This window comes from Misgurnus anguillicaudatus, chromosome 9 (assembly GCF_027580225.2).
Source record: "Misgurnus anguillicaudatus chromosome 9, ASM2758022v2, whole genome shotgun sequence".
Taxonomy (NCBI): domain Eukaryota; kingdom Metazoa; phylum Chordata; class Actinopteri; order Cypriniformes; family Cobitidae; genus Misgurnus; species Misgurnus anguillicaudatus.
The window spans coordinates 7,720,893-7,743,077 of record NC_073345.2 but is presented as its reverse complement, the minus strand read 5'-3'; the positions used below and the strand labels follow the sequence as shown (position 1 = coordinate 7,743,077).

Sequence of the window (22,185 nt, the reverse complement as noted above, 5' to 3'; positions counted from 1 at the left end):
AATTGTTTATAATAAATACTGCAATATTCCATTAAAAAATAAAAATGGGCAGTTTTGATTTCATGGGGACTTTAAGGACGTTGATCCCAATTAAAGAAAAAACACAACATTTTAATATAAAATGATTCGTTTGTGTTTAATAACTAATCAAATTAAGTCATCTGAAATTAGGGAAGAGTCGATTATGAAGGAATTATCATCTTTGCGTGAACTATTCCTTTGATTTTGGCCTGCCCTGGGAATGTTTATAATGGTTTGTGATTAAAGTAAGTATCTGCATATGGATTGTAAATAGAGGAGGGGTGTTGAGAATGAGAGCATATCTTCCACAGTGCACTTTGCAGTCAGTCTGTTAGGGGAGGAGGGGAAGGAGGGGGCCGCGCTCGCTGCTGGATCGCTTATCTGAGATCTCAAAGTCCGCCTCGCGTCCGTGCGCTCTCCCCTCTCCGCGGACCTGCCATGGATGTTGCTCCTGGATGTATAATCTTTATGATCTTCCTTCACTTTCAGCATGCGGAATCTCTTTACATCGCCGACAGTATAGGTACGTGGAGATGTCTTCATTGTCAGTGCCGATCTCGGTTACTTTATGTCAGAGATTGCGATCCGTATCCACCGTTATCAAGCTGCAACTCAGTTGTCTTTGCATGCTTCGGTAACTTATACTTTTATTAAAACGATACGGAGCAGTTTAAAGCCGAAAGACATCCGCGTCATCAGCCCTTTCCGTTGTGTTAAAAGTGTGTAACTTTTCTAAACGGAAACATCTCCAACTTTTGTTACAGTACAAAGGACATTTAAACTTATTGTGATATAAATTATTGTGCCTCCTGAAATGGAAAAGTAGGAAAAATGCACGCATGCATGCAACGTCTCTGCTTCTTAAAATGCAAACCCTGTATTTTTTTTTATTTCTGATGAATACACATATTAAACAGAAAGCATGCGTATTACTTGCACGCAGTCTCTTTCCCTAATGAAGTGAAGGATACATATGGATGGGATGCAAAGAGAGCAAAACTGCTTCTCTCATCACAATGATAGGAATGCATGACATAATGCTAATGTGTTGTATATATTTCCTGTTTTTATGTGCACACCTGTAACTTAAAGAGAAAGTAAAAATGCACAATTTTCATCTATTTAGACAGCCTGACTGTCTGTATCATGCAGCTGATTTGGACAGATGAGTTGGTACTAGTGGATGCTTGGCTGTGAATTCTAGTTGCGTTTGTGTCACACATATAATTGTGTGTTCCTGTGTGCATACCCCGGCAGATTCCCTGCAGCATGTCCTGAGGGACTACGGGCTTGTGAAGCCGGTAAGCGTGGATGCAGACGGACGCTTCCTCTCCCACGCCGTCTCTGCCAGCCGGCTGAGTGGGCAGTGGTCCCACCGGCGCACGAGGAGGCAGGCCAACCAGTATGGAGAGACCAATGAGCCCGAGACAAACTCCGAGCAGGACCACCTGGGGCACAAGGAGACACTCTTTTATAACGTTACTGTTTTCGGACATGAGCTTCACCTTCGCCTCAAGCTAAATTCCAGGCTCGTGGCACCAGGAGCCAAAGTGGAGTGGCTGGAGGACGATAACCAAACGCACTCTGAACCCTTGTTGCCCAGTGACTGCTTATATGTGGGCTATGTTACTAACATGAGGGATACATCAGTGGCTATAAGCAATTGTGATGGCCTGGTAAGTTATTTTTTGCTTTATTACAAAAGGCCATGGGTGTCCTTGGGGTCAAGTATATAAAAATATGGGTAAAACTTTACAATATTTGTTAAAGGAAAACACCACCCTTTTTTATATTTTACTCTGTTCTTACCTCAACTTAGATTAATACATACCTATCTTTTTTCAATGCGTGCACTTTTAATCTTTGTACAGCGCCTCGTGAATATGTTAGCATTTAGCCTAGCCCCATTCATTCCTTAGGATCCAAACAGGGATGAATTTAGAAGCCACCAAACACTTCCATGTTTTCCCTATTTAAAGACTGTTACATGAGTAGTTACACGAGTAAGTATGGTGGCACAAAATTCAACTTTTGTTTGGAGCCATAAGAATGAATGGGGCTAGGTTAAATGCTAACACATTCACAAAGCGATGTACAAAGATTAAGTGCACGCGTTGAACAAAGATAGGTATGTATTAATTCATCCAAGTTGAGGAAAGAACATAGTAAAATTTTGAAAAAACTTTGGTGTTTTCCTTTAATGCATTAGCTAACATGAATTAAAGGTGCAGTATGTAATTTTTAGAAGGATCTCTTGACAGAAATGCAAAATAATATACAAAACTATATTATCAGGGGTGTACAAAGACCTTTCATAATGAACCATTATGAAAGGTCTTTGGGGCGTTTTTATCTACATACACGAGGGTCCCCTTACATGGAAGTCGCCATTTTGTTCCACCATGTTTCTACAGAAACCCTTAACGGACAAACTTTTTTTACTAAGTTGTATACGACAATGACATGTTTTTCCAGTGACTGCTACCGTAGCTTCTCTATGTGTTTCAAAAGCGAGGGGTGAGCAGTGGACTGAGTCGTTGGTTGCAATTCACAACATCACCACTAGATGCCGCTAAAATTTACACACTGCACCTTTAATAATGAACAGCATTTATTAATCTTAGTTCATGTTAATTTATGCATTTAGTAAAACATTTTTTAAATCAAAAATTTTAACATTAGTTAATGCACAATGAACTAACATAAACATTTGTAGTGATATTAACATTCTCATTTTGATTTGAACCTGTACAAGTTTCTTTTTTTTTGTTGAACACAAAAAATATATTTTGATAAATGATGGAAACACGCAGTTGACGGGCACCCATTTATTTTGTCCTACTATGGAAGTCAGTGGGTACCGTTAACATGCATCATTTATCAAAATATCGTCTTTTGCATTCGACAGAATAAGAAATTAATACAGGTTTAGATCAACACGAGGGTGAGTAAATTACAACAGTATTTTTGCATGAACTATGCCTTAAAGGTTTATTAAATTGAGGAACACTGGGTGGCCTGAGAATCTGAATGAAGGGTCTGTAAAGGTTGACCCCTGACAAAAGCATGACATCATATGCGGTAATTCATCCAAATAGATCAAGCAGGGTGTGATTTTACAGCAATACACTGTATATATACAGTATACTCTTGTCATCATCATTGTTGGCTGTGTTGAGGCGGTTATTCAGCAACTTTAGTATGGCTCTTATATTGGATTTCTGCCAGAGGACCTTCCTGCAGGGCTCCTATGTGTGCTTGTCCTTTGATTGGCATGGTTAATGCTTTTGAAAAGAGGCTGCCAGTCACAACTTATTGACATCGACACCGACAGTGGTGTGGGGTACATTTTGTTTCCCTACCTAACAACATTACTTTACTGAGGGACCATGCCAAGTATTTGCTATCCTTCTCCTCTTGCATCAAACAGTTCTTTCCACAAATCGTCCTTGGAGCAGCTATTCAGCCTTGGAAATGGTCCATGAATTAGAGATCAACATAGATATTATTCATGTGTTTATATCTTGGATGAAATTGAAGGAATTCTCCTGCCCTTTGGTGGGTTGAATGCGGTAGGGAAGAGTAGATGAGCGATTTTTTTTTATTTAAGCGCAATTGATCATGCTGGTGTCACCACGGTTTAAAGACACAAAATAATCTCCGATTTAATTATGACATGGGCTTTGTCTCAAATGGCACAAGTCCACATCAAGTGTTATAATTTGGAGACGAGCGCATGAGCTCCCGTGTAGCCACAATATGTGCCCGATCCTTTTGCCAAGCTTGTGCGAACCAGTCAGCGAATAACAACCCAAGCGTTTTTACAGCCCCATAGCGTAGACTTTTAACATGGCCGTGGGCCTAAATTTTTGATTTAAACTACATAATTGGGGTAAAACAATTATTGTGCGATTAAAATATAAATTGTGTGCTGGCACTTCGAAGGCACCACTGCTTTGACACGTTTAGCCTATTGCAACACTTACTTAATAAAAACGTTAAATAAATGCCTTTTTTCAAAGTCAATGCGTAATCGTGTTAAATAATCGTGACTATGATTTTGCCCAAAACCAAGCAGGCCTTATTCAAGAGGATGACCACTTTGTGGTCAGTTTAGTTATACTTGCTCAGTCAAAAAAAAAAAAAAAAAAATATATATATATATATTAGAAAAATATCACACAGGTTTTGGACTAAATGAAAAGTGTTGGAGTTCTGCTCTCGGGAAAACAAGTCAGAGCCTGGTCTGCGTCATATCCTCATCTAACCAAAGGCAAAATAGCTCATAAATTAATAAATGAACAAAAAAATGGGAGACGCTTGTTCATATAATTCTGTCTATCAGAACAAAAGGATATGTCAACGGCGATTATTCCACCATCCCTCCACAAACCACAACTCCACCTCATTCCTTAATAAATTAAAAAAGTTGTCATATAAAAAAGATGAATTATTGTCATACTGTTTTGCAAAACAGTAAGTAACACTATTTTAAGTTAGTTACGAAACAACACTGCACAAATATTTTTTTTGAAATTATTGAAAGAATTGTGAATGGAATAAGGAAGCCTTACATAACCTCAGATGCGTACATCCGGGCTTTCCGAATAGAGATAAAGACACCTTTTCTTCACGATTAGGCCTCACAGCAACGGATACAGTACGTATAGCCCACCACTGTCTGTACTTGTAACTTTATGGCGTTCCTCACGCGGAGGGTGTTACATTTCTGCGCCTGGAGCACGTGGAGTTCAGAGCGTGTCTGGGCAGCATTGGAAAACATTTTGAGTGACCTCACAAGTACAAGCCTCTGCTCCTATACACTCCAGCTGACTCCAGCACTGCAGGCGGAGAGGAGGCTGTAGCCCCGCAGTGAACTCACAGACGCATCCAGCACCACAGGAGAGCGAGCCCGGCTTTTAGTCGATGTAGAGTGGATTAGTGCGTTGTTTGACCCACGAGGTTGTCACTCTGGAGGTGGAATCTGAAGGGAAAACGTTTTAGATTCCTTATGAAAAAGTCAAAAGGATTTAATGTTGCATTTTGGAAAAATTTCCATTTGGCTTTGCAACGCAGACTAAATCTGAGCACCTGCTTATGACTGCGTAATTGTTTTATTAGAAAATGTTTGCACAGTTTTTGTGGATCACAATGTGCACATTAGACATACAGTAGTGTGATTTCATATTTATTTCAGTCTTTGACATTACCTTACTTATTCAAAGGTACCGTAGAATGTAAAACTGTATTTATCCAAGCATAGATGAATAATAAGTTTTGTACATGGTATGTTTCCTTTTTCTTATATAAACCTTGTGCATGCAAAAAACAGACCAACATAACACCGACTGTGACGTTACAGTCGAGATGTACGCCCCAACATTAAATTACACATTAAATTAAATACAATGTTGTTACAATGCTAAAAACAATGTTGTGACTGGTGAGTTAGCACTATATGCTAGTTAATGCTATATGTTGGCGTTTAGGCCAGTGTTGTTTTTGGCAGCCATTTTAGTTTTAGTCACATTTTAGTCACTTGATAGTTTCAGTCAAGTTTTAGTCGATGAAAACACAAAAAGGTTTTAGTCAAGTTTAAGTCAATTTTAGTAAAAAAAGTAGTCTTTAACAAATTAGTTTAGGTTAAAATGTATTGGCTTAGGTAAGAAATTGGCTTAGGTTTGACATACATGTAAAACCTTAAGCTTACCATGAAATGTGTCACAAGCCGATTGTCGAGTAAAATTGTATATATGATATGTTAACAGCGTGACTTGTTAGTTCCTTTAAAAAAATAGCGTGATGAGCCTTCAGGTGCCACTTGAGCCGAGGTTGGTGGTATTCTTCCCACCTAGTTTGTGGCCACATTTACCGTCGTCTCCCAATATGCAGTCCTTTTTTCTTTCTGATGGATTATAGGCTACTGAAAGTATGTCCATAAATCATCTCGTCGTTTCCGTTTATTGGGGTCACTGCCAAGGTCATTCGAACTCGCTGCAGGCGCAGGTGTGTTGTTGTTGTTGTGTGAAATCTGGTGCGCGGCATGGCGGCAGCCGGGTGGTGGGCGTAACCAAAACAAGGATAGGAAGCGGCAGCATTGCTGATACTTTTTAGCTAAAAACTCAAAATAGGCAGAAATTACATGCATTGTGAATGTCAGACTTATAATCATTTTCGTTCCGTCTCATTAATGAAAACTCGAAAGCGTCTCGTCATGTCTTCGTCACGTCTTCGTCACCTTAGAGCCATTTTTAGGTAGCCATCGTCGCGTTATTGTCATAAAAATGGTGCTTCAACGAGATAATTTCGTTATCGTCATCGTTGACGAAAACAACACTGATTTAGGCAGGTATGTTTAGCAGGTCCATACTGAAAAATAACACAAACTTTCCACTCAGAAACGTCCATTAACAATCTCCAAACGATTGATTTTTCCTCAAAATCTTTATCTTCATCTGATACAGACTCAAACATAAGTTGTGTTTACACACACACACAGAGCTACTGAAGGGGCTGCTCTGAGAAACAGCCAATCAGAGCAGAGCTCAACATTATTATTCATGACCCTTTCAAATAAGGTTATAATAGACCATTTCGTTCTAAGGGCAAATCCTTATTTTGTGTATTTAACACAATGTGTTCGTGTGGTTTATGGTTAAAAAACACATTATAAAACGGCTCGTTCTGGTTCTTCATTCTGATTGGTTGAAACGCGTTCTAAGCCGTGATAAAATACCCCGGTAAACCCACGGTTCAGACCGCATCACAAGTATAACTGCGCCACTGTTGCTGGATACTGATTTATGAAAATCAACACCACAGTCTTTAATCATATTTAAATGTTTCTACATTTGCACAATTATGGCGATATCCAGATAAATGTCAATAAATATTTTTGAGTCATTTCGTCAATAAAGAGAAAACGTTCTCTGGGTTGTTTTTGTCTTAAATGGATATTTCCGCTATTATCCACTAGATGGCAATCTTAACCAACTTAAACACTGACGCATTTACTCAACACAACAGCGTTGTGGTGGATTTAGCGTGACGTGTACGTTTTGATGGCTCTGAATCTGATCTCTTACAAAAGTTCTTCACAAAAATGGAATTATCTCCGCTTTTGAAAAATTGAGGGGTGATAACTGATAAGAGAACAAATGAAGGTAGGATGAAACGTTTGTTGTTGTTGTTGTTGGAAAGCGGATGGTCTGTTCTTTCATTTCATATTTTATGTTTATTTAAAGAAGATAGTTTTTCTGTTTTTCTGCAAAACTGGGTCGGGCAACTTAAAAAAAAAACACTGATGGGGAAAGAGTTCAGCATGCTTCCAAGCATATTTGATCATCACTTCAACAGTTGCACGATATAAATGTTAATGTATATTTTAGATGAATGTCTTTGCTGCGTCTGTGTTGCTTGAGAATTGCATTCTGTTGCAGTCACACTTGATTCTGAGGAACTACTTTGTTTGGGGGAAGAGCAATATTTGTACTAATATAATTACAACTTATTTGTGTTTCATTTTGTGAAACCCTGCTATGCATATGAAGTAACCGTTTTTTAAACACAATAAACCCCCGCGAAGCAGTGGGGTTACAGTGCATTTTATAACAGCTAAGGGTCGTTGTTAGACACGACGCGAAGCGGTAACCCACTGCTTCTTGGGGTTTATTGCTTTATTATTTTCCACATACCGTACATTTTTGTAGCTCCAGATTTCACTCTCTTCCTGAAATGCACGGATTTCAAAAGCTCTGTGTTCCTGACTGGGCAGCTAATCTGTACGTTGTGATTGGTCTGAATATCTCTGACGAAATGTGACTCTCCTTACCATGTTTGAAAGATTCGCTCACAATGCATTGCTAACAGGAGTTAACTTACAGGCTGTGAGTCCGAAGCGGGAGGAATTATTATAATGTCGGTCTTTTCTACATCACCAATCCCAGGAAGTAAACTGTTACCTTAAATCCGTGTGTTTGTCGTAGTCCAAGAAAAGAGATTTACACTGGAAACGATAACTCACGTCATTGTTTACTTTGAGGTTTGTATCTTTTGCATATCGTTAACATGTACTAATACACACCGAAGAAAATGTAAAAATGTGAATCGGACAATAGGTGCTCTTTAAGTGCACCTTTCAATATTAAAGATATCAAAGTTTACATTGTTTACATTATGTAGATTGATTTGATTTAAAAACAGTAAATAACAAAAAAGAGCTTTAGCTGAGTTTTCACTGACTGAGTCACATATGTTTAAAGCACGTGACTGCACAAACCTGACGACTTTTAATGCTTCATATTCATATGCTTCATATTCAATTCCATGCATTTTTTATGCCTCATACGCGCACACACACCTGCACACACCTAATTCTTATATAATATAATTATATAAATCTTATAAAATATAGATCTGATATAAATCTTATATAAAATTTGCGGGGGAGGTCAGAAGTCGTGTCATTGTGTCACACTGTTGGAGCATTAGGTGGGCGACCTCTCATATAATATTTAAACGGACGCTTTAGTGATGTGAGGAATATATAGGTTTAGAAAAGTTCTTTATATTACAAAACTTTATGCAAGATACTGTAGATTAAAATTACATTTTTAGAAGTGTATCCTCAAAAAAATCTTTGATTTGATTCACACTTGTCAAATAAAAAACTGTAAGGGTAACACTATGATTCATGCAATTTAAACAGCTAAATAGGTGCAAAAACTTTTTATTGTAAATTTGATAATGTTAAGCTTACTGGTCCTCGTTTAAAGACGTGCGCTGATTCCCGTGACAATAAAAGATACAACGTTAGAAGTGTTTGACTGATACTGGTTAAAACTTTACCATTTTGCATGTAACAATATTAATAATACAAGCAAACTAGACTCAAATATTATACATTTTTAGTCTCATGTGTTCTCCACCAATAGTCTTGATGTTCCTGGAGATCAACATCCCTGATCTTCATCCTTAAATAAACCCCAAGATATCGATCAGCTAGGTCAAGGGTTTTGTTTACTCTAAATTGTGCAAGACCTAAATCTTCATCAATGAACTTTGTAATTAATGCCCTGAGCAAAACATTTAACCCCTGTCCGCTTGGGGTTCAGGGTTAAAGCTGCATTTAGCTGGGACCCTGACATTTTATTCAGCTTAGAACAATGCATTCGAAAGGCTGTTCACTTTGTAAATGTTCTATTAAATAATTGCACAGACCTGTTGCACAAGTTGTAACAGTCTGCAATTGGTACCAAGCTTGGCTGTTGGCATTGGCATCAATGACTCATTTCACCCGTGTGGTATGTTTCATTTGCTCTTTGCATTAACCCGTTTTTACTCAGACATAACCGCAGACCAGATGAATGGCCAGATGAATGCATCTCAGTAGACAGAATGTTATACAAACACTGAATTCGGATGTGCCTTTTTAAACAGGCTGATCTTACCACAGACAGTCTTAGCGTTCCTTCTGCGGCCCGCCCCCAACTCACGCCATTGGTTGAGCCAGTAAACATGGCAAAGTGAGCACAGTCAGAGCAATGCTTAAAAAAAATACCACAGTGTTTGCGCTGTTCAGGAAATTCAAACATCAAATTAGTTATCGATAAACTGTTTTAACATTAAAAGAATTGCTCACTTTTAAAGTTTTAAAGGATTACGCTACAATCCGTAACTAATTTCAGTTATTGATCAGATACATAAAAAAAATCAGTTTTCAAAACTGTTTCTTTACCTTACCTTGACTGTAAATGGGTATAATTTCGCAGAAAATGTTACTTTGACCTCATTTGACTTCACCTCACTTCAAGACGAGTATGTATAGACCCTTTTACAGCCCACGTGATCAAATAGCCTGCGCGCGCATTTAGGCAACAGAAGTGGTGTTGTTCCCCATTGGTTCTAACGTGTTAGCTACTCAGAAAGTTTATTAAAAGCATCAAAATGTCTGGTTGTTGCGTTTGGTTGCACTTATATAATATACGTATATATGTATCTGGACACTTTATAAATGTGTTAAAAATGTTGATAAGTCAACTTTTTAAAATAACTTGCTGATTCACTGCTGATTCTTGCCATACTTCCGTTGCCTAAATGCACGCGCATACGCTGCCATGTCATCATTGTGTACAAACAGTAAAAGGGTCTATTGTAACCTGCAGTTTTATGTTTCAAACAGAGATGGCAATAGAGAGGCGACATTGCAGCTGTAACAAACCCAAGATCATGATAAAACCTTAGTTAAGTTGGCTTTATACTTCTGCGTCCATTGTAAGGCGTAAATCGTGAATCCTAGGCAGAAGCCTTGTGGCGTAGCCTGATGTGCACCTCTCCCAAAAATTTTATTTTCAAGAATGGAAACTTTCGATGGGAATTAACAAGAATTAATGGGAATAAACGGGGAAATTAAAATAATTGCAGAGTTGCCTATAACAGGGAACCTTAATGTAATTTAAAAAAAATTTCATTTTGTTCAAAACAACAAGATTTAATACAGTTTCAGTTAAATTTCTACCCTGCAGATTCTTCAGTCACATGCACACTGCTTACTAGAATGATTTCTGAAGGATTTTTGATCAAATAAATCCAGGCTTGATAAACGCAAGTATCAGGATTCTTTGACTAAAAAGTAAAAAAAAGATTTATTAAAACAAAGAACAATTTATTTAAAATGAAAAATCCCTTTATTTAAAATATCCCTTTATGTGGCAATTATTTTTTTAAACCCCTTGCTGCACCCCGTGCTGCTTATTGGATATGCGATTGCCTTCATTATTTCCTTGTGTCTTTGCGAGCAAGGCGAATATGGTATTGCATTTAACAATGTACCCGTTATTGTTGTCTGTGTTGTGGATGGTTGGGGATTTCTGGTGGTTGCGGCTTGTGTCTTCAGCTTTTGAACAGAAGCACAGTTTGCACAAGACTCGTAAGTTACCTGATCAACATCACTTTCCTCGAATCCGAAATATCTAAACAATGGAGTATGATCACGTCAAACTTCATGCCAGACGCTGTTTGTCATCGGTCATCCATTCCGTATAGATGGTTTCATCGGACGCACATGCCGTGACGCGATTATGCGTCTGGTCCGAACTTTACTTTCGGTTTCTGTTTGACTAGTTGCTGAAACTGAATTTTTAAACAAATACCTTGTCAAAAATAACAAATGTTTTGGTTTCCTACGTGTTGTTTATTTTGCTTGTTATATAAATAAACTACTTTAAACGGATTTTGTTGTTATTTATTCCTTGCGGAGTTTACCGGAAGTTACGTGTTAACCACGAAAGCCGCTTGTTTATGTTGTTAATGCTGAAACCATCTATACTCTGACTGCCCCCATAACAACAAACAAACACATTGCTTGATTTTAGACTGTGTTTTGTGCTTAGTCTTTAAAGGCGCTCTAAGCAAATCTGTGTGCCGTCACTTTTTGTTGATGTTTGAACTGTTTTCAAACAAACGGAGCGTAGCTAACTCCTTCCGTGCTTTCATGAACGCGCTCAACCCCCACCCCCAAATCCTTCCTGTCGTTTATTGGCTGGAACACTTTGTTATCGTTTCTGATGGTAGGTTTGGCCACTTTGTTGTTATTGCAGTTTGTGGAGCCTGGGCTGTCTACAGAGATCGCGTTTTTTTACAGTTTAATCAGCGGACAGGAAGCAAGCAGATAGTGAGGAGATGTTTGCTGTATGTAAAAAATGTTTATGGTCTAAAACGCGTGAATTTGCTTAGAGCACCTTTAATCGTGACAATTGTCATTATTTAATCATGGAGCACACATATCGTTATCATGATAAAAATATGAATTTTTTCCTTTCCTTTTTTAAACATCATTTTTAAAAATGTTATTACCTTGCGTGCATGTCTGCTTATGCACAAACAAAATGTTTATTTCTGTTAGTATATGACAGTGGTTTTCAAACTAGGGGCCGCGAGATGGTGCCAGGGGGTCCCAGTTTTATGACATTTTATGAAATACATTAATTTATCATGAATTCTGTGTAATTAAATCTAAAAAATAAGGCTACTAACCAAAAGCACTACTTTTTTGTATAATTTAATGTTTTTTTTAAAATTAAAATGTTGAGTTTTAGAACAGTTTTTTGTCACAAATTTCCTTGGTGGGGCCGTGAAGGAATGCACCGTACACAAGGGGGGCCGCACGCTGAAAAAGTTTGGGAACCACTGGTATATGATATAGTTTATAGAAATTTCCAAATAATTCCAGTAAATTCCCGTTAAGTTTCCAATTCGGAGTATTAACAAAATTCCCCCGATTAAGTTCTCATTTAAGTTTCCAGAAATTTACCAGAAAGTTTCTGCCCTTAGATTATTAAATAAACCTATGCTGGGTTGTTTCATCCATGGTGAGTTATCAACAACCCAGCATGCGTTCTGTCCAATATTTACCATACTTTGGGTTAAAAATAACCCAGCAGAATTTAGAGGGAGCTACAGTATGCACTGTGATTGGTCTGCTAAAACCCCTTTCTCAGGCCAAAAAGATTGCATGCATTTCGGCTTGCGACAGTAAAACAATGATGGACCGAGTTGAGGAGTTATACTTAACAAAAGTCTGTTGACCTCAATCACTGCTTATGCTTCTCCATAAACATACACAATTTTCTTCAGCTTTTGCCTCGATACTGTAACATGCCTGTGGACATAGGCACATAGCCTAGCGATTTGCATGTGTAATTGCACATCGACGCGAATAACAATGCAGAAGTATGAATAAAAACTGACGTGTAACCTACAGAACAATAATAAGTGGCTCATTGCAAGAAGGGAGCTATTGTGATTAAATAAACATGTTAGGTTATTTGGACCGGCAGTGGTGTAGTTGTCACTAAAATCCGATAATCTGGTAAGCTTATATGTGTTGTTGTGCAGTAAAGGATCATGCTCAAAGCTCATTGGTGCAGAGTCTGTCATAAAGCTCAGCAGTGCAGGTGCGTACCGTGAGCCCCTGTTAGGTGTGAAGTGACTGGGATGAACATGTGCTTTACTTCTCCAGCAGGGGAACAAGCTGTTGCTTGCAGCCAAAGCTAGTTTGTAATAGGAAGCCTGAAATTAGCAGGATAATCATACTAGTTCAAGCTTAGTTCAGAATACTGTAGGATTACTTGGACTTGTGGAAATGTTAGGCTGCTTAAGAGAGGTGGTGTCTTATATCAGTAGCCATAGTGAAGTGAAATCTCAAAAAGTGTCCAGTTTGATTTGAGAAGTTTTCTAAAAAAAAAAAAAATCGTTCCAAATTCAATAAATTGTAAGTTTTCTGTTATTTTCAGAACAAATACTAAGTGCAAAGCATCCTACAATACAGGATGTCACCTGCCATAATGGCACCACCCATAGAGAAGTATATTAAAAAGTCTATAACATCATGTTGGGTGTGGCCAATTCATAGATTCTGATCTGTGCCGAACCCTGATGATTATAACATCATTATGATTCCCGCACATGAGGGAATACAGAAACATCTGGAACACAGAAAAGTTTTATGTTAACACCCCTCTATTTCTCCATTAGTCCGATTTTTTATTTAAGTCACCCACGCTTGTGTTATTGTCATCCTCTGTGCCGATACAACCCTGTGTTCCTTTTGTATGAGTACACCTTCACCTTCGATGAAACGGAGTGTACATTACACTGATTCAGGATCAGACCGATAGCCTTTAATCTTGCGAACATGCTCTTTTGATGTCAGCTTTGTTCAGGGTGGGTTTGGTCGGCGCCACAAGAGCTACGACTATTGCACAAGCTCGGCACACAGGGTGTCTCGAGTGAATTGAAAAAGACTGGTTGCTGTTTTTTAGGACAATCTGTCAGACTTAAGCACGAGGGCCTTGGCGCTACTTAGCTCTGTGTGAGAGCGTGTGTCAGCATACCGTAGCAGAGGATAAAAAGGGAGGACTAGTCAGGTAGAGTTGTTTCAGAAATCTCCTGGCACCTGTCTCCTGGGAACTCTTGGGAGTGCTTTGATGATGTCATTAACATTCCACCAGCGAGGTCTCCAAAACGTAAAATCGGAGAAAAAAATAAATACTTAAAGCAGAACGCCAGAGTGCACGGCTTGGTGTGCCGAAGTGAGAGAGGTACAGGGGTACAAATGAAATCACTCGAGAGCTTTGGCCAACCATTCTTACAGAGTCTCATCTTCAAGTTGGAAGGCAACTCATTTACTCACCCTCAATAAAGAAGCTCGCACAGGTTTAGAACATCATGAGGGTGAGTAAGTGATGATCGAATTTTTATTTTTGGGTGAACTATCCCTTTAAGAATCTAGTGATGTGGCAGCTGAGAGAGAAGAGAGAGAGAGAGAGAGAGAGAGAGAGAGAGAGAGAGAGAGAGAGAGAGGTCTGGGCTGCATAGCCTTCTGATACCTTGAAGACAGCCTCTCCTTCCTGACTGATACAAGCATTTATGGAGGATGGGAAAGGGAATCATATGCTAGATAAGAAGTCCCTGAGGCTGTACTTAACTGAACTCACTACAAGAATCTCAGCAGAATTCCTTAAGTTTTCCAGTGTATTGAGGAATTTTTGGATGTATTGTTGTAGTTGTTAATGAAGGCAAACAGTTTTCTAGCTTAAAATCTTCGGAAATAATTCGGGAAGTACTGTCCTCTTTGTTGTGATTCTTATTCTCTACTCTTAAGTTATGCTGATAGTGTGACACATTGCTCTTTAACGGCAATGTTTTGACAATGTAAGTATTAGCCCAGCATTGCAAAAACGAAGCTTACAGTAAAAAGACCTAAGAATCCCCCTAATTAAATAAGTTTTTACTTTAGAGTTAAAGACGTGTGAGATAATTTAACACGACTTCATAACATGAATACATATTAAACTAAGTATATTTACCTATTTTCTTGCACCACTGCTAAATAGCTTTATTATTTTTTTAAGTATAAACCTCACAAAATTTTGTTAGATTGATGCCAGAAATATCCATTTATTGTAGTGCTGTCAAACGATTAATCGCGATTAATCGCATACCAATTACAAATTTGTGTCATATAATATGTGTAATAATTATGTATAAACGCACACACATATGTATTTACTATATTCATTAGTTATATTTTTTTATTTATATAATATAAAATATACAACTATATTCTAAAACCAATTTTTAAATCTCTTTTTTAAAACATGTTTATTATTATGTTATCATGTTTTTATTGTGTTGTATTGTGCTACTTAGCTGTTTTTTTAGTTACGAAGGCTTAAATCAAAACAAACCAACTGCAGTTTGATATTAATTGGAATGCACAATCAAAAAAACAAGATTTTTGAAAAATTTTAAAAGCTGAGTTATCTGGTTTTGGAACCAGACTCTTCATATATATTCTTTAATAAATAATAATCACGCACAGGACACACACATATATGCTGCGTCCGAAAACTCAAGGCAGTGACTCGTTGCCTCGCTGCCTCATGAGGAAATGACTTCGGAGGTATGAAGGCAGCTCAGAGAAAGACTTTCGGACACACTTCTAAGGCAGCGTGTTTGAAATTTAAACAGAGAGCGCCTTTGTGATAACTAATCACATATTTGAAAACTACAATATTAATTTCTCGCTAGAAATGCAATTAAAAGGTGTAAAACGTGAAAATATACCTTTATTTACACTAAATTGGTGGTCCAGTCGCGTCCTTGGCCGCCATTTTATTTTTTCGAACTCGACAGGACTCAACCAATCACATTCTTAATGTACGTCCACGCGTAGGTATCTCAGGAGACAGGAAGTAAACCAAACATTGAATTCGGACATGCCTTGATGCCTTGCTGCTTTGGAAAGCTGCCTCAGAAGGCAGCAATTTAGAGTTTTCGGACGCAGCCATATTATGCAAACAAAAACTTTTATTTTGTATGCAAATTGTTTGACAGCCCTAGTTAATTAAAAGACTAAGAAAAATAAAATTGGTAATTTGTGTTCTCTAAAAGACAAAAATACTGATTAAGAAAAATAAACGAAAGTAGCAATTGTCTTTTTCTGTATCATGGAGTTTGTCTGAGTGAAATGGCTTCTAAAATGAGAAAAAAATATGGTTGGACTTGTTTTCTTCCATTGAGAACTGATTAGATCATTGGAAGTTGGCCCATGTTGCTAATTGCTAATCACTACGATCTTTTCAGACACAAGTCTCCTAAAGACCCGTCTTTGTGCCATTCCTTGTGATAGGAAGTGAAGAGAGGTCGTTTGGAGGAGGGGAGAGGGTGAGGGTTTTTGATTAAAGATTATGATGGCACATTAATTTAAAAAAAAATAATGAGGTGCGCAGATAAGTCATTTATAGAAACACTACAATATTCTATAAAAAATTAAGTTTGAATTTCAATTTCGTGGTGACTTTATGTGAGCTAATTTACACTTATCCAACAAACGCTAGCAAACTCATTTTTTGGTGTTGGTTGTATTTGTTGAAGTTTTGGAGCAGTGTAAGGCCTAGTCCACACGGACACAGGTATATTTATAACCAGAGTTTTCCCTAAAAAAAAATCCTGTCCACACATGCTCGGTTTAAATTAAATATCCATCCACACGATAAAGCGAAAGCTCGCTATCAAGCGCTGTCAAGAGCATGCCACACCAGCAGGCGGGGATATAACCCAAATCGTGTACCGCAATATAGTGAGATAACTGAGCATCTATCTGTGTACATGTTAGAAGCCCTGTTACACAGTTATTATTAGCAAGATACGTCCGCCATTGCACAGAATCATCAACAAAGCAGTCAGTGGCGCATAATCTTGACGTCAAACACAGTGGATAACGGCGCACACTCTGACGTCGCAAGGCAAAACCCCCGGTTTTACTCTCTACACGACACCACTGTAACCGGGGTTTCTTAAAAAGCTCACCCTGGCCGGGGTTTTCAAATATGCTCGGTTTCAGTGCCCTGATACTGCGGTTTCGTGTGGACGAACGGCCGAACCGCGTGAAAAAACTCACGCTTATAAAAATACCCGTGTCCGTGTGGACTAGGCCTAAATTACCCTTAAAAAGCTAAAACAAAAAAGTACAGTACAAAGTCAGGAAGTATTAGATCACGGTGGAGCAAAACTAGCTGCCAGTGACTGACAGTGCTGGTTTGGTGCAGTCTACCTAGTGCATCAACTTTACAGAAATTAACCATGCTTTTTGTGGTAAAAGCGTAGTAACCATGTTTTTTTATGTATTCATTACCATTAGCAAAACCATGGTTTTACTACACTAACCATTTTAGAAAACCATGGTTGTCAAAACCATGGTTAATTTGTGATTACCAGCATTGTTTTCCTACAGTAACCATGGCTGTGTCCGAAACCGCCTACTTCCATACTGTATAGTAGTGAAAAGCAGTAGGCGAGGCGAGTAGTATGTCTGAATTCATAGTGTTCTTAAACAGGAGGCGAAAAATATCCGGATGACCTACTACTTCCGGCAAGATCCCGAGGTGTTCATTCGATGGACACTTTGCTATCCCACAGGTGAGCCCCAAGGAGAGGAGTTATCCATCGGAGGAGAAGACGGAGGGGCGTTGTTTTATTCAAAAATTACCAAAAGCTCTTTTTAAAATGCAAATCCATATATTAAACAGCTGTCCCTTGTGGTTAAATTAAAGTAGTTTAACATCATTCCAGTTAACGACTAACTTATGACGAGATATGTCACGTGATGTATCAACATGGCGAATGTAGTACGTCCGAATTCATTCATACTATCCATATTCATACTATATACACTCACCTAAAGGATTATTAGGAACACCTGTTCAATTTCTCATGAATGCAATTATCTAATCAACCAATCACATGGCAGTTGCTTCAATGCATTTAGGGGTGTGGTCCTGGTCAAGACAATCTCCTGATTTCCAAAATGAATGTCAGAATGGGAAAGAAAGGTGATTTAAGCAATTTTGAGCATGGCATGGTTGTTGGTGCCAGAAGGGCCGTTTTGAGTATTTCACAATCTGGTCAGTTACTGGGATTTTCAAGCACAACCATTTCTAGGGTTTACAAACAAAGGTGTGACAAGGAAAAACATCCAGTATGTGGCAGTCCTGTGGGTGAAAATGCCTTGTTGATGCTAGAGGTCAGAGGAGAATGAGTCGACTGATTCAAGCTGATAGAAGAGCAACTTTGACTGAAATAAACACTCGTTACAACCAAGGTATGCAGCAAAGCATTTGTAAAGCAACAACACGCACAACCTTGAGGCGGATGGGCTACAACAGCAGAAGACCCCACAGGGTACCACTCATCTCCACTACAAATAGGAAAAAGAGGCTACAGTTTGCACAAGCTCACCAAAATTGGACAGTTGAAGACTGGAAAAGTGTTGCTTGGTCTGATGAGTCTCGAATTCTGTTGAGACATTCAGATGGTAGAGTCAGAATTTGGCATAAACAGATTGAGAACATGGATCATTCATGCCTTGTTACCACTGTGCAGGCTGGTGGTGTAATGGTGTGGGGTTTTTTTTCTTGGCACACTTTAGGCCCCTTAGTGCCATTTGGGCATCGTTTAAATGCCACGGCCTACCTGAGCATTGTTTCTGACCATGTCCATCCATCCCTTTATGACCACCATGTACTCATCCTCTGATGGCTACTTTCAGCAGGATAATGCACCATGTCACAAAGCTCGAATCATTTCAAATTGGTTTCTTGAACATGACAATGAGTTCACTGTACTAAATGGCCCCCACAGTCTCCAGATCTCAACCCAATAGAGCATCTTTGGGATGTGGTGGAACGGGAGCCTCGTGTCCTGAATGTGCATCCCACAAATCTCCATCAACTGCAAGATGCTATCCTATCAATATGGGGCAACATTTCTAAAGAATGCTTTCAGCACCTTGTTGAATCAATGCCATCTAGAATTAAGGCAGTTCTGAACGCGAAAGGAGGTCAAACACAGTATTAGTATGGTGTATGGTGTAAGGGCAGCATAGTTGTTTATGATACTTAACCAGCATGGTCTTTTTGGCTAAGCTGGTTGACCATGTAATTCTAGCTATAGAGTAAGCCAAGTGGGGACACAAGTAATCCAACATCCCATGCTGGCCTCATTTCCTTTTCCCTAATATGACACTAGTTTTAGTTTGGCTGTATTTGATTTTGTTTGAATGTGATTAAATCTCATCTTCAAAGAAGTGTGAAGAGTTGGGGGGAGGTCCAAGTATAAGATTTCCTTGTGTTTAAGAAAGAGAAAGGAACAAGACGATGAGTTCTTGGCAGCTGATGATGTGGCGAAGAGCTTGTAACATGAGATCATGGTTTTTCAGTTACCAATGACGACCTGAATTCCCTAGAGGCCCATTGATAAAAAGCTTTCCAGTGAGACATGACTTTATCTGAAAAGTTTTGCGGAAAGAAAGGCTGATTTCCGTCTTAAATAGGTTATTAGCTCTTTCATTCCGGAAAAAGTGTTTGCACTTGAGAAAAATTGAGGTGTTGCAACTGGAAACAGGGATTTCTGACACTTTTGAGGTTTGTCCAGACCTCCTACAGGAAATCTGTGTGCATGTGTGTGTGTGTGTGTGTGTGTGTGTGTGTGTGTGTGTGTGTGTGTGTTAAATACTTTGTTGTTTTTGGCACCACCGTCATTACTTTATCACATGAGCATTCCCTATAAACTCTTTGCCAGATTTGTGGAATTACATTCTTTATCTGTCATCAAAAATTCCAGTTTTTCCTCCAATCTGATAGCTGCCTAATATTCCCAGTTAGATACTGAGAGAGGTGGACATCTGTATGAAATCCAGGCCAACGATTGGACATTCTGTGATGGAGCAGTGGCTTTGGCTCAGGGAGATTGTGTCTCTTTGCCCAGCTCAGAAGATAAATAATGAGGAGGAACACACAAGCCATGCCTCTCTCTGTGGGATAGCTCTTATAATGGCTATTCCACTTCACTGTGTGTCAGTTCAGACACGCTCAGGTTTTTTGGAATCAAGGCCTGTCTTCAATCAAGACTTCATAATCCTTGAGTAATCTGACCTGAATCTTTGGACTAGCACAGTCTGTTACAGTGCCATGAATACAATTTGCATTCACAATAAATGTTAAATCACACAAAATCTTTTTTAATATTTGAATTATTTCTCCTAGACATCAGTAAGATTAAATGGAGAGCAAATGAAAACATTTTCGTCTCTTAAGTTTACTGTATCTCAGATAATTCTGCTGAAAAAAAGACCAGTTTTCTGTTTCTCTTTAATTATACTCATTTAATATCTGCCTCATTGCTTTCTCACTATCGGTATCGGCATGGGCCATTAAAAACCCATATCGGCAGACCACTAAACATGGATGACATACCTCTGAGCACATCAGAGAGAATGTTTCTTTAAGATAGTTGTCTCAAACTTCTCGGCTTGCACCCCAACTTGTTTAGGGTTGACAAGAGTAGTTACCGTCCAGAAGCGGCATGATCCTGCCGATCGTCGCATATGTTGATGTCGCATAACGTGAAGGCATCACCTTACGGGATGCCCTTTCGTCTATATCCGCCGCTGAGGGATTAGCATGAAAGCAACGGAGTTCCCATTTTGTCGATATAGCGATTTAATAGACCATTTTATTCTAAAGGCAAATCCTAGGGTTGTAAATTGACATGTATAATCGTCTCTGGATCATTTTTTGACTTTATAAAGCCTCATACTTTCTATGTAAATATCAGAGAACAATTTAACACATTATTTCCATGTATTATTTGGCACCTTTGAATGGTTTGGTTGGACTGGAATGAGAGCGTTGTGAACAGTATACTGTATCTATACAGTAAAATCCAATCTTATTTCAAAAGAATATTAAAAATCCCAAGGGTATAAGCTCTTAGGCAATATAATTGTAATATAGAAAGTTATTATAGTGCACAGAGCAATAGTGTGTCTGTCATTTACGTGGCAAAGTTTTATCTGTTTTACAGTAGACCTCAAAATTGAATATACTGTAGATAGAAGAGACTGATTAAAGTTACATCACAGTCACAACTGCCCCAACAAAAACACACCTGAGAAAGCTCATCTTCATAAGTCTGACTGATCTTGGTCTTGCATAAATACACTCAAAGATGTGCCTTGGCTTTCCTTAACACTAAAAGAATGAAGACATTGCTAATGTTCTGTATAAATGAAAACATGAGTCCCTGCTTTAGTAAAGCAGATCCTCTTGCAGTTTTCCATGAAGCAAAGCATGTTTAAAAACAAGGTTAATATCCATTTTCCCTTAACCAGGTCATGTTTGGAGATTTGGAGAAATCCGATTTCAAACAAAACCTAAGCCTTAAGTCCAATTTGTGGGTAAGGTCTACGCCGTAGGTTATCTGTAGCCTCTGCGTAGTCTGCCGTGCAGCTCGCCAAATATTTTTGCAGCGCGTCAGTTCTATGTTCACCGCAAGTGCTGTGATTGGTCCATAGGTCCATTTTTCATAGGTATTTACGTTCACGATAGTGAGAACAAAGATGGACCAAGTTGAGGAGTGATTTAGCTGAAACTGCAACATTAGTCGCTGTTTATTTACTTCCATCACTGCTGGTCGTCTCATAACATACACAACAAGCTGCTTCTTCTTCTTCCTTTGTGGGTTAAACTTGCCAAGCTGCTTCTTTATTGACGGTCACCCTGCTACTGTGGTAACACGTGTGGATACTGACTACCAGCGGTCTGCATGTGTATTGAAATAATCTGTTTAATTCTCTGATATCTACATTGACGGTTTGTGGCTTTATTAAGTGCAAAAATGATTAGGGGTGTCACAATTCTCCAAGGTTAAGGTGGTAGGGTTGGGCGGGCCCTGGGGGTGTGTGGCAATCAACGGGGCGGGGCATACGCGTCATGATGAAAATGAAAATATTTTTATTAAAAACACTCAAATAAAACTTAATTTTGAAGAAACTATGACAGAAAACGAACACATACTAGATTATTAATGAATTAAATGTTTTTACCTCTAACTAGCTGCGTGATGAAGTGAAACTAAAGGGCGATTTATAGTCGTGCAACAGTTCTATGCCGTAGCTATGGCGTAGGCTATCCGTAGCCTGTGCGTAGCTCTGCGTAGCCTGACATGCACCTCGCAAAAATTTTAACAGCGCGTCAGTTCTACGCGGGCCGCAAGCGCTGTGATTGGTCCACCAGAACCCCTCCCGCCAGGTAAAAAAAACTG

General features: G+C 38.8%; 1 protein-coding gene across 1 annotated transcript in view; it reads left to right on the top strand.

Moving 5' to 3' along the window:
- The first annotated feature begins 316 nt into the window (after window positions 1-316).
- Window positions 317-22,185, top strand: part of adamts2a (ADAM metallopeptidase with thrombospondin type 1 motif, 2a) — a 96,636-nt gene continuing 74,767 nt past the window's right edge. The window contains exons 1-2 of the mRNA XM_073871077.1: window positions 317-544; window positions 1,279-1,697. Of these exons, the coding sequence (XP_073727178.1) occupies window positions 460-544; window positions 1,279-1,697 (504 nt within the window). The 5' untranslated portion in view covers window positions 317-459. The remainder of the gene's footprint in view (window positions 545-1,278; window positions 1,698-22,185) is intronic.